At 50.8% G+C, this 12,397-nt stretch overlaps 2 protein-coding genes across 20 annotated transcripts in view; one reads left to right on the top strand and one right to left on the bottom strand.

Moving 5' to 3' along the window:
* ELP4 (elongator acetyltransferase complex subunit 4) overlaps window positions 1-12,397 on the top strand; it is a 277,760-nt gene that overhangs the window by 144,055 nt on the left and 121,308 nt on the right. The gene's annotated exons all lie outside the window — the stretch shown is intronic.
* PAX6 (paired box 6) overlaps window positions 5,432-12,397 on the bottom strand; it is an 18,421-nt gene continuing 11,455 nt past the window's right edge. For 10 of the 17 annotated variants that reach the window (XM_035328523.1, XM_035328527.1, XM_035328529.1 and 7 more), the window contains 6 exons: window positions 10,551-10,709; window positions 9,616-9,698; window positions 9,184-9,334; window positions 8,961-9,076; window positions 7,000-7,150; window positions 6,164-6,249 (listed from right to left, as the gene is read on the bottom strand). In XM_035328523.1, the coding sequence (XP_035184414.1) occupies window positions 6,164-6,249; window positions 7,000-7,150; window positions 8,961-9,076; window positions 9,184-9,334; window positions 9,616-9,698; window positions 10,551-10,709 (746 nt within the window). Of the gene's footprint in view, window positions 6,250-6,999; window positions 7,151-8,960; window positions 9,077-9,183; window positions 9,335-9,615; window positions 9,699-10,550; window positions 10,710-12,397 lie in introns of all 17 variants that reach the window. The other 7 variants (XM_035328524.1, XM_035328530.1, XM_035328526.1 and 4 more) reach the window with 3 other exon arrangements.

Below are 12,397 nucleotides of genomic sequence, written 5' to 3'. Positions count from 1 at the left end.
GGAGCCTTTCCTGCCAAAGGGTCACTGACACAGAGCCTCGCGTGCACCATAAATACGTTGGCTTCAAAGCAGCAGATAAAACTTTAGCCCAACAAAACGCTGGGAAGGAGGATGCAAGAACAGGTAGCATGGTAGGCGGGCACGATTAATGCATGGAGGAGAGTGCAGCGAATAAACACTTTAGAGGAATATATGTAAGGGAGCAGACGGGCAGGTCCGTTCTGCAGTCCTGGCCTGTACTCCACACCAGACCCTGTGGAGTTTTAGACCTCTCCTTGCCCAGACAGGTGTACATCAACACCAGCTCATGCAGAGCAGCTGAATCGTGAATCAGAAAGTCGTCAGGCCCAACAGAAGCTTGGTGTAAGGCAGAATTTCAGGGCTTGAACACACAGTTTGCAAAGGGATAGTGTTGACTTGAATTCAGAAAAATCAAAGTGGACAACTTGCTTCTTTAAAAGCAAAAAAATACGAAATTTAAATGACTGATTTTTTATTTAATCCAATTTGACAGGGGGAGTTTTAAAAATAAATAAACCCTCCCCTGCAGTATTTGAATCACAAAGCTGCAGACTACAGAATCTGGATGTGAAGGCAAGTTTGCAGAGAAAAACATAACGGGTAAAACATAAACAGTTACAGGGAAACAAAGTTTTTTCTTCACTTGTCATAAATGAACGTTTGCATTGTAATGACCCGAAGATGTTTGTCGGCTGCGTGCAGCTCCACGTGAGACATAGTCCTGGTGCCCTCTCTGTAATTTCTGTGGAATAACTGTCCGTAAACTACTCCAAATCCAGCGGCATAGGGCTGACACGAAGGAGCTTATCTGTGAATCTCCCAACTCCTCCGGCGCAGCTGGAAAAGCTCGTATGTCCCCAGAGAGGAGGAACCGCAATTCACAGCCCTTACAGCGTGTGGCTGCTGCAGTGTACGTGAGGTCTGGCAGGTGCCTGGAGGCAATTGCAACCTCTGCTGGAGGATTTCATGCAGCTTACAGCTCCTGTCAGGCACCTGGAGGTAACAGGAGGCCTCCCGTGTGGCTCGCAGGCCTGGCTGAGGAGGTCAGGCCACATGCAGTGTTCGAGCTGCCCCTCTGCCTGCGCCTGCACATCACCACCTTCACCCCCGCGAAAACCTGGTCACCTCGCCAGGCTGGCATGGGGGATCGCACCTCTGGGAGCAAGGGCCTTGAAATTGTCACTGCCTGCAGGCAAAACCCAGCTGAGCAGGCCTAGCACCGCTGCTGAAGGTTTGTGATGGAACTTCAGGGAAAGCATGTTTCACGGGGACTTTCCTTCAGGGGGCTGTCTCTGAAAGAAACAACGAGGATTCTGGCAACTGGAGATTTCCTGCAAATCTGTTGCCCTTCACCCGTGTGCACTGAAAGACTGGTCCCGTGGTTTCCTTTCTCTGAGTTCTCATTTACGTGGCCCTGGTGAAAACTTCCTCATTCAGGTGATCACTGCTGAAAACCCCCTGGGGATAGCAAGCAATCCTGAGCAGTGCCTGCTGACTAAGAATACATTGCTTGCTTTTTTCTTTCTTTTTTTTTTTTTTTTTTTTTTTTTTTTTGTACTTGTATGAGAATATTAGGGAAGGGATCAATTTAACATCTGTTCCAAAGCAAGGAAGTTGTAAACCTGGCTCCTGTCCAAATTGTAATACCATATCTGTGTAGTCCTTTTGCAATTCTACCTCCACGCTTAAAACAACTCGTTACCACCGTGCGTGCAGTGCGGGTTGCTCCATGCTCAGCTATGTCCCCCAAGCACCACTAAGCAGAGGACACACGTGAGAGACTTACCCAGCGCCGCTCTCCAGCAGGAATGTGACGTGAGCTGTGCTCCGTGCTTTGTTCCTCCCCGCCGAGGAGGAACATCTCCCACACCTCTCCCACGCGGGGCAGGGCTGGGGCTCGGGGCTCCCTGCACGCCTCGGCCCCGGCCACTGCTCCCGGCTGCAACCAGACGTGTGGAGGTTTGGCCCAGCAGGACCGAAGCTTTTGACCAAGCGCCGCTGACCAAGCTTGTGATTGGAAACAGAGCTGCAGCAGCTCAGTTAGCAGGTTGCTTGTCAGGGAAAAGTTATTTAAAAAGAAGATGCTACGCCACTTCTGGAGCCGAAGAGCCTCATCAGCTGCACACAGGAGCTGCCAAAGCTGACGTTAACAGCAAATGGAAATGAATTGGTAATAAATAAATAAATAAATAAATAAATAAATAAAGGCATATTTTCAGTTTTCCTACTGCTATTTATACCATGAAAGCATAGAACAAAATCAAACCTTAGCATAACTCTAAACCTGCACTTTACCCAGAGAAAATGAAGTCATATATTTTAGCCAGTGATACCTAAGAAATTAGCCAAAAAAGAGAAGAAAAGGAATAAAGACCAGAAACCTACAGACACAGCAAGGGAATGGAATAGAACTACTAATGGCTGAAAACCTGGGGCAGGGGATGTGCGTTACCAGTCCCAGGTTCATCTTTGTGATGGTAATCTTGTCCCAAAAGATAAATTCTGTGTCTGTCTGCCCACAGTAAACCAGCCTATGGGGACATTTTACTTATTTAATACCTAGAATCCCAGGGAAAAAAAGGAAAAAAAAAAAAAAAAAAAAAAGGGTGTGGGCCCCTCTCGGCTGTTTGCCAGGCATTACAGTCTGGGTACAAGAACAGCTCTCTGCCTCCTGCAGCAAACACATGCTGGCTGGTGCTTACCTCCTGAAAACCAACCCGGGATCTGCTCGGAGCGAGGCAATCCTGCCACGGGTGCCACCACACGCGTGTCTGCTTCACCATCAGCGTGTACGGCTCATCATCTGTCTGCTCGGAACAATAACTGGTAGGTTAGCAGCCTTTTCACTTGTAAATGTAAATATTGTATCTAGAACACAATATTTGAGATACAAAATACGGTGTTATTAAGACAGCGCTCACACATCAATTCTTGTGTGACTATAATTTGTGCAATGCCTTAGGAGGGGCTTATAAATAAAGTATAAGGTGTTATTATGAAATACATTTTAACCCAGTGCACAGAAATGCCTTGTTCCTGTTGAAATCAGTAGCAAAACTCGTATTGATTCCAGTGGTAAAAGGGGGAGACCTTGGAAACAGCCGTGTTACACTGAGCAATACATTGCAGCAGGTTTCGCCTCAGCAGGTAACACGGCTCTGGAAGAAGGAAGGGGATGCAAATAGGTTCCAGGTACCGTTCAGAGCACACTGGAGGGCTGCAGTGTGTGCTCATGCTGCTGCTGCTGCTGCTGGTGTCCAACGAGGCAGCCGTAGCCGTGTGGATGCACTCAGCTCCCCTACCCTTCTGCATCAGGCCCGGAGCAAGCAGCCAGGATCCAGCCCAGCTGCCGGGCACGCAGAGGGGCTGCACACCAGCCTCGTGCCCGCATCCTGGGGAAAAGCCCCCCGGCAGGGCCACAGCCACCACGAAGAGCAGCAGCAGCAGCGTCACGGCTTCTCCCCGATGTGCAACCAGCCATGGCTTTCCCCGCCGACCTCAATAAGCTCAAGCCTCATCTGCATACACAACCTCTTCACGCCGTGTCCACGCAGCACAACCCAGCCCTGCATCCCCCGAGGAAGCCACCGAGGGGTGCGAGGGCTGGCGGCTGAGGCCAGGCAGCTGAGGAGCCTGAGGGGAGCGGGACGGGGGCTGCCCTGCCCGCCCCTCAGCACCCGCCGCCACCGCCAGCCTGCTGCGGGCACCTAGAGGCTGGCCTAGAGGCAGCCAGCTACGTTCGTGGAGGCCAGGACGCCACGTGGGTGTGTAAAGGCTGGGTTTGTGCCTCCGAGGAATTGTTCCCAAGATCAGTTTAGCCGTGCGAGAAGGGACCTGCTTGCTGTGGTGTTGAATTCGATCTAACCCGAGCTCACAAATACACAATGCGTGTGCACGTGCCTGATAAATATGTATATAAATAAAAACAGTTTCCCTGCAAAATTAATATTTTCAATTTGATGGCTTCTAGGTAATTAAAACTGTTTAAGATTGGTATCATGAATATACTTATAACTGACCAGTATCAATTAAAATTAAATCTTTTAATCTGATTTTTTTGCACATTTTTGCTTGCTTCAAGCTCTCGATGTTATTAACTGTTGTATCACGCACTGAGTGGAGCTGCTCTTTGTCCCTAAAGGACTTGGCGTTTACGTGCATTTGACCCTGTCTGCAGGCAGCGATCACCTCGGCACCACAACTTTGCTGCTCCCGGTTTGCAGCGAGGCGTTATCTGCAGCTCCAAATATGCTGGAGCGAGCAGGAGGGAAAACACAACCCGCCCAGATAGCATCTCCGCGTTACAAAGGCCGTTTGTGACACCCGTGCTTTGACTCAGCGCTCCCCGCGCACTGGCTTTTCAGGCGCCAGATCCGTTTTTCACCGCAGCGTGGCCAGCGCCAGCAGCACCACAATGAGCCAGGCTCAGGGTCCGGGAATGTTTGGCTTTCCTGCCAGTGACTAAAGGCCTCCAGCTTTCACTAGCCAGTCCCAGCTCGCATTGTTGCTGCCTGTTGATTTGTCTTCTCTCATTATTCCTTGACATGCAGCTCTCCACCCACGCCCACACTAACAACCCTCACACAAAGCGCATTGAGGTATTAACCAGGTTACAAGTTCAATGGAAAATTACACTAAGATTGTGCTGTGTGGCGGTATAAAGGGATGGTATTCACTCTCCCAAAGAGCTTGTTAAAAACACAGCTGGTTTTTTCTCAAACATCCTAACAAAAACCATTTTTAGAAGGCGGGAATGTATATTTGTGCACATACGTGTCCCTACGGACGTCACGTATACAGCAGATAGGCGCGCGCGTATCGCTTCTCCACCACAGCCTGGCACAGTTCAAACTCCCCGCTGGAAATCCTGCTCGTCTCTGGAGTTCATTTAGAGCATCCCCAGAAACCTGGGCCAAATAAACAGCCTCCTCCTGCTCCCTAACTGCAATTAGAGACGTGAACCTATCTTCTTTTTGTTAGCCCAAATTACAGGCTGGTGGAAGTGCTGAAGGTCTACAAAGACGGCTGGTGAGAACCCTCCTTACTGCAAACAGAAAATAAACTCAAAATAAAACTCAGTAAGGGCAACCTAACACAGTAACAAAATTTGCAACACCACACTATAAGGTTAAAAAGAAAATAGTATAATAAAGGAAATACAAAGGCTTTGGCATGGTTTTTACAATCAACAATGGTTAATTCTGATATGTAGTTGTGAACAACTTCAAAACACTTAAGTTTAAAACTCTTGCAAGCACTTTTAATTGATTAGGAATGAATTCTAGATGCACAAAAATGATTGGACTGTGAACAGTAGTACAACTATATCTAAGAACAATTAACTTTTGCCGACCAAAAAGAAACGTATGATGCATGAAAATGTGTATAAAACATCTATAGAATATTCTTGTCAAATATAAATGAAATTAACTTTATTATAGAAATCATTCTGGGAGATTTCTAGGGAAGACAAATACTTACATTTCGACATAAAACAAATTGGATTATATCGAAGACACAATCTACCTTTTATCTATCAAACTCTTTTCTTCATCGAAGTTCTCTCTTAACCCTTGTTTGCACATAGCTTCATCCGTTAACAACCTTTGGAAATACCAACAGATATTTTTCTTACATAAATCTAGTGCGTATTGTTCCAGGTTTAATTATATGCAATGGAATGATACAAACTTGGAACATCAATCCATAATCTATGAACAGATTGGTAGAAGTATTCGATATATCTTGATAAAACTCTTAAATTCGTGGCAAAGCTTGTTGATCATGGCTTCTTTTTTTTTTTCTTTTCTTTTTTTTTCTTAAAACAACTTCATGACCAACACAGATCAAACATCCATCCAGTCTACATTGTTCTTTTTTTTTTTTTCCATTATAACATACAAATGCCCATTTACAAATAATACACCAAAATGAATAAAAGTTTGGATACCAAAATGAAGATTTGTTCCAACCGATATAATGCCTTCAGTGTACAAAGGTCCATGTTAAAGTCTTTTCCATGTGTTACAGCATAGGGCACAGTTGCAGTACAGAAGTACTCTGAGAGCCATTCTTCCTTTAGAAAATACTGCTGAACATCCAACTGTTGTCCATATAGTCATTTACAGAATTAACACATGTTTTACTGTAATCTTGGCCAGTATTGAGACATATCAGGTTCGCTGCCAGGAACTTGAACTGGAACTGACACTCCAGGGGAAATGAGACCTGAAAATTGAGTGGGAAAATGGATATTTTAGTTTTTCTATACATAGCACAATTTTTGCTCTCCTGTTTCAGATTTATGAGTATGAAACCTCGCCGTCTACCAACCTGCAGAATTAGGTCGGGAATGCCAGGGGGGGTCTATTTTAAAAACCCATGCACGTCTGACTGAGTTGTTGTTATGAATAAACTGTCACGCGTTGGGATAAATGGCAGAGCCTCAGCTCATTTGTATCAGCTGGGAATTCGGCCCAAAATACACCGAGCATTTCCATTTTCTTAAACGTGCCTAGCTTGCTCCTGGTTATGCTGACGCTTAGCCTTTATTACCCTATTGTTCCTTCTTAGCGTAGGTCAATATTTCTACAGGTTACCCGCCTCTTAGATAACTTCAAACCCTTAGCAAAAAACAGCCTCAGACACAGACATGGTAGAAACACGCTCAGCCCCGCAAAACACCTCCACGTGCATTTAACCTCACGGCATGCATGGCTGCGCTGATATTTCACGCCGCAGCAGATGCTGCTGTACAGCGCTAGGGTTCAGGCATGCCCTGAGGGCTGTGCAGGACTGGGGCCTCACCGAGGAGCTTTTCACCCTCCAGCTATTCGAACGGGATGTCCATTAACCCACCACCTGTCCTCTACCCTTCCCTGGCAGCCTGGGCACCGAATTCCTGAGCTGTTGAACCCACGGCCAAGGCGTACAAGAGCCCCCCTGGCGCGGCCGAGCCGGGGGCGCGGGGCCACTCACCTGTGGAAGTGGTGCCAGAGGTGCCCATCGGCTGGCTGTTCATGTGTGTCTGCATGTGCGGGGGGGTGTAGGTGTCATAGCTCCGGCCGTTCACCGATGGGCTGGTGGGCAGCATGCAAGAGTAGGAGGAGGTCTGGCTGGGGACCGGGGGCTGCGGCAGCAAAGGACAGAACAGCGTTAGGCGTCCACTGAGACACAACACCACGTTAAGCTCCTGGCCAGTGGGCGGCATGGGCAGGTGTTTCCTCCATGCAAGCCAGAATGAGCTGTGGGTTCTCAAACTTGGGTGCCCACATGTAAAATCCCTACTCAGGGTCTCAGACAAGCCCCTTCCCACAGCTCCTCGCTCTACAGAGATGATACGGGTGGTCAGATAGGCTGAGAGGGCTGGTGTGTGCAGGCCTCCTTTCTACTTGTGCAGGGGAAGGAGCGCCCGTGCTACTTGCAGCCCCAGACAGAGCAGGGCTAGCACCCTGCCTCGCCTTTACTGCTGCAGCTCAACATTACGGGTGGTAGAACCGAAACTCACTGCCGGCTGCACGAGGTCAGCCCTGCAGCCGTGAGCGTGTTGCACACACACGTGCACACACAGACGTGTGTGCTGATCTGGACAACGAGCTGTCCGGTCCCAGCCCCACGTGCATGCACCCTGTGCCCCAGGTGGCCCAGCATTGCCACTGACCCAACCCCCCAGCCCCAAAACACCCTGAGCCAGGGACAGGACAGGCAGCGGGTGCCAGGGGGGCAGGCAGGGCTGGGGCAGCCCCATCAGGGCACAGCAAACCCGGGCGGTGTGGCACGAGAAGGGGACACGGGGCTGGGCAACTCCTGCTCCAGGAGCACGAGACCCGACATGCCTGCACACATTTCCTCCGCCTGCACGGCCCAATGCGCCCCGGCTACGGAAATCCCAACAGCCTCACCAGCAAAATATGCAAACACGGGGTGGGGGGGAACTGCTCTAGCTGCATCCCTGCAGGGGGAGATGCCGGCGGTCTGACACCAAGCCCCCTGCCCCAACGTGGTCATCACGCGGCCACGGCCACGGGAGCTGCCGGGGGCTCGGGCACCACGGTCGCTGCCCAGCCGCGTGCGGCAGGGGCTGCAGCTCTGCCCAGAGCCCCCCCGGGTCAGCCCTTTGATCCTTTGTCATCCGCTCTTAGCCCGCCGGGAGCCACGCTGCCGGCCTCCAGTATCGCGAAATAACAACTTAACCGACGTGATTCCTTTCCCTGAACTTGAGAGACTCTAACTTTATTTGGTTAATTTTGGTTCAGCAATTAGTAACATGGTAATTGCCGCAGCGAAGGAGTCAGGCTCTCTAATCGGCTCGCCTGTCTCCAGCAGTGGTCAATGCTGTGTGCTTCAGACAAAGCTGCAAAACTCCCGTAATTGGCCAGCACCTTCCTAGGCCAACCCCACCATTAAAAAAGGAGGAATTTTGCATCTGAAAGGTCTATAGAAACAGACCCCAAAGGAATAGATTTCTTCCTAACCCAGCTGGTGATCAGCTAATGCTTTCAGGCATGAGGATTGACAGCTCTTGCAATTCTGGCTTAGCTAGCATAACCACTGATGCTAATCACATCCTCCCCTTTCTCAGGTGTTCCTAACACGTCGCTGCCGCAGCACCTAAGCGGGAGGACCGCATCCCTCCGGCAGCGCACGCGGACGGCGGACCCAACACCGCACCACCATGCCCCATGGGTTAACTGCAGGGCGGGGTTTTTTGCCCAAAAATATATATTATTTTTTTCACGCCAGATCTGTCGCCTCGCAATTCTGAGGACTTGTGCCTCCTCCAAAAGACGGCATCCGTTTTTGGTGCCGGTTTCCCTGCGGCGCATTTTGGGCTCATAAACCCGCCCCCCCCCAGCACCACGGAGGGGGAACCCCCGCATTCCCGCCCGCCCCAGCAGGCAGGAGTCCCCCGAGCGCGGGCACGGCCGTGCCGGACTCACTTGCATAGGCAGGTTGTTGGCCATGGTGAAGCTGGGCATGGGCGGCAGCGCGCTGTACGTGTTTGTGAGCGCCGTGTCCGTCCTGCCCAACATGGAACCTGATGTGAAAGAGGAAACTATAATAGAATAGACAGATAGACGGAGACATTAGTTCAAGCACATTACGCACGGCGACACAGTCCCAGAGTCTGACTGTCCCAAGAGGGTGGATTCGCTGCATTACCGGGGGTGGTGGGCTGCGGGATCGGCTGGTAAACGCTTGTGCTGAAACTACTGCTGATGGGAATGTGGCTGGGAGTGTTGCTGGCTTGTCTTCGCTGGTTCCTCAGCTTCTCTTCCCTTCTCCATTTGGCCCTTCTGTTAGAAAACCACACCTGGAAGCACAGCATTTTGGAGGCATGAGTGAGCCGACAAGGTGCGGGGCTTGTGGGCTCCTCCAGGTACCCCAAGGCAGCGCTGGTACAAGGCTGCCTCGCCCTGTCATGAAGCAGCGTCCTAAAGCAAACCCCATCTGCTGATACTTTCCTGCAGGAGGAGATGGCCAAATACCCGGCTGTAAACAGTGGCAGCCCTGTGTTTTGAGCAGCCAGTCATAAGAAATGGTAACGGTAATAACAAGAACAATAATAGCGATAATTACACAGCAACACTGTACCTGTATTCTTGCTTCAGGCAGGTCTATTTTAGCAGCTAGTCTCTCCCTTGCAAACACATCGGGGTAGTGGGTCCTCTCAAATTCTGCAGAGGAAAATATTGTTGCATGAGTCGTAAAGATTCAACGCAGCTGCTGCTCGAGTCACAACTGTTCTGGCACTGCCAGTGCTCTCAGAGCCTGTGAGAAACGCCACTGCAAGAGCGAAGCGGAGCCTCCCGCCTGCGTGCGTGTGCTGGGCAGGACACCTTGCCTACCGGGGGACGGGCAGGGCTGGGCACGATGTTGGCCTCTCCCAGGAAGTGCCGAACAGGGTATGGGGCTTCTGCCCCTGCTCAGGGGGTCCCCAAGGCAGCTCTGACCCCGTCACCGAGAAGCAAAGTGGCACATGGCTAAATAACAGCAGAAAATCAGAACAGAGAGCCGTACTGGGTCGCAGGAGGGTGCACCCAGGCAGGGTCAGGGAAAAGGGCACCCGCTACCAGCCCCGGGCTGCAGCAGTGCCGGGGACAGACAGAAATGAGGGGCCGGCACCGAGCACTGCTGCCAGCACCGGCTGCCTGGCCCTCGCCCTGCCGGAGCCATGGGCACCGTCGGCGGGAGGAGGTTTGTCCCCACGCCTGGGCAGGGACAAGCGAGCAGCCCGGGATGCAATGCTGGTGCTGCGGTGAGAGCTGTGCCCCACACACTTCCCTTTGAAAACCTTTCTACTGCTTCTCCTCGCATACCACAGCAAGGGTGATGAGTAAAATAGCACGGAGGGAGCCACGGATTTAAGATGTAAGCATATATCTTAACACCCTATTGTATAATATCTTCATGTCTTATCACGTATCTGTATAAGGCACGTGGATGCCACGCTTCTGTTTAGCTCTTACTGTAGCCAGGGTGCATTTTGCTTTTCTCTCCTGCTTCAGTCACAGTCAAATGTCACCCACCTTTCTCAAGGGCTTCGATTTGCTCTTGGGTAAAGGATGTCCTATTTCTCTGCAGCTTTCTTTTCAGCTGAAGTCTCATCTGGGCCTCATCTGAATCTTCCCCATTGGAGCTGATGGAGTTGGTGTTCTCCCCTCCTCCCTCCTGCTGCGGACAGCCATCTGCGGAAACGAGAGGAGGAAACTGAAATGCCCGTACCCCTGTTTTAAGGTTCCTATCGGAGAAATAATGCAAGCGGGGACAAGTTCGGCCACGTTTGCCGACACCCTTTCTTAAAACCATCTCAGGTATCAAAGTGATACCGCACTAACGACACAGGTAACCCGGGAACGTTTCATTTTCTAGTGCTATCGTAAACATTAGAGATGAAGAATTGCAATCGCCTGGTCTAAACTTTGTTTCATTTTTCCTCTGGAATAAAACCTGCGTAAAAATCCCTTCCCCGAAAGTGATTCTTTATCCGAATTGCTGCTGAAGTGCCGTGGCAGTCTCCTCTGCCTGCTGAATTTATTTACCTATTGCAATATTTAAAATAGTGATGTTCAGTATTTCAGATTATCTATAATCAGTAATTCCTATCTAATCAATTAGATGTTGATAGGTTTGCAGAAAATGCTATTAAGAAACCAAACCAAGCTTGTAATCTTTTTTAAAAAATATTTATCCAGTTTTTATTTGAATTCTGCACAGTCAATTTCATTTTAAAGGTTGTGAATTTAGAAGTGCCTGCATTGTTCTGCAGTTTTATTCAACTATTGTATGAGTGTGCATTGCCTTGACACCTATTACTGAGCACAGCTGTAATTATATCATCACCAAGAACAGGCTATAATTGCTGAAAATGGAATTTTATATTTAGATAAAAGGACTGTCCATTCTTTGTAATGTGTTGCACCAGAGAAAAGTAAGATTTCTTTTAAAATTTTAACATGTAATTTTAAAAGAAATAGTAGCGAGTTCAGTTCGCTAACTGGCTGAACGTGCTCCTCTGCAGCTGAGCGCTTGGCAGGGCGCTCGGCGGCGTGCCTCTACCGGGGGCATCTCCGCCGCTTCCCTGCGCCGGCTGCCGCGGGGCGCGCAGGGCTTGCGCGCATCCTGCGCGGGGTGGCCGCGCAGCGCGCCCCGGGGCCCCGCGGGCCGCTCGCCGGGGAGCGGCGAAGTCGCCGTCCCGAAAGGAGCTCCCCCGCTCCTTTTCACGGCGTTATTTTCCAAGCCGTTTTGATGTGGCATAAAAGGGGAGACGGAGCGAGGGGCGCATGGGCTACTTATGCTAATTCCCTTGAAAAGTTACGCCAAAAATAAATAGCAACACTCCCGCTACATCCTTTAAATATTGTGGGAAATCAACTTTAAAGTAATATCATTTATAATCGGCTAACAATGGCCCCGGCCTTCAAAGCTCGGGGGGAATTGTGACAGGATCTGGTGGGACCCTTTCAACCACTTTGAAATGTTTTAAAACCCGAACTTTCTCCCCCATTTAAACACAGGGATTCAGCGGCAGTGGTCACCATATGGGCGGCCGCAGCCCCATTGAGGCGGCCGGCGGCGGGTGAATAGCCGGGGGCTGCCTTTCAGGGGCACACAAAGCCGCCGGGCCCGGGGAGCGCCGTCGCGGCGGGGCAGCCGCCCTGCCAAGCGCTGGTGGCAGCGCCGGGGGCCGCGGCCGCCCGGGGCGGGGGCCGCCGCGTAACCTCCGCCACCGGCCTCATCCATCACTGTCCGCGCCGGGCCGCGGGGCGCTGCGCCGGGGGCGGCCGGGGGCGGCCGGGGGCGCAGGGGACGGCCGCTGCCCAAAGCAACGTCGGGGCTGGGCCCGAGCCCGGACGCCCCGAGCCCCCTTTCCTGG

The sequence above is a fragment of the Oxyura jamaicensis genome, chromosome 5 (genome assembly GCF_011077185.1).
Source record: "Oxyura jamaicensis isolate SHBP4307 breed ruddy duck chromosome 5, BPBGC_Ojam_1.0, whole genome shotgun sequence".
Lineage (NCBI taxonomy): Eukaryota > Metazoa > Chordata > Aves > Anseriformes > Anatidae > Oxyura > Oxyura jamaicensis.
Note: the sequence above shows the minus strand (reverse complement) of the source record. Positions and strands in the feature narration are given on the sequence as shown.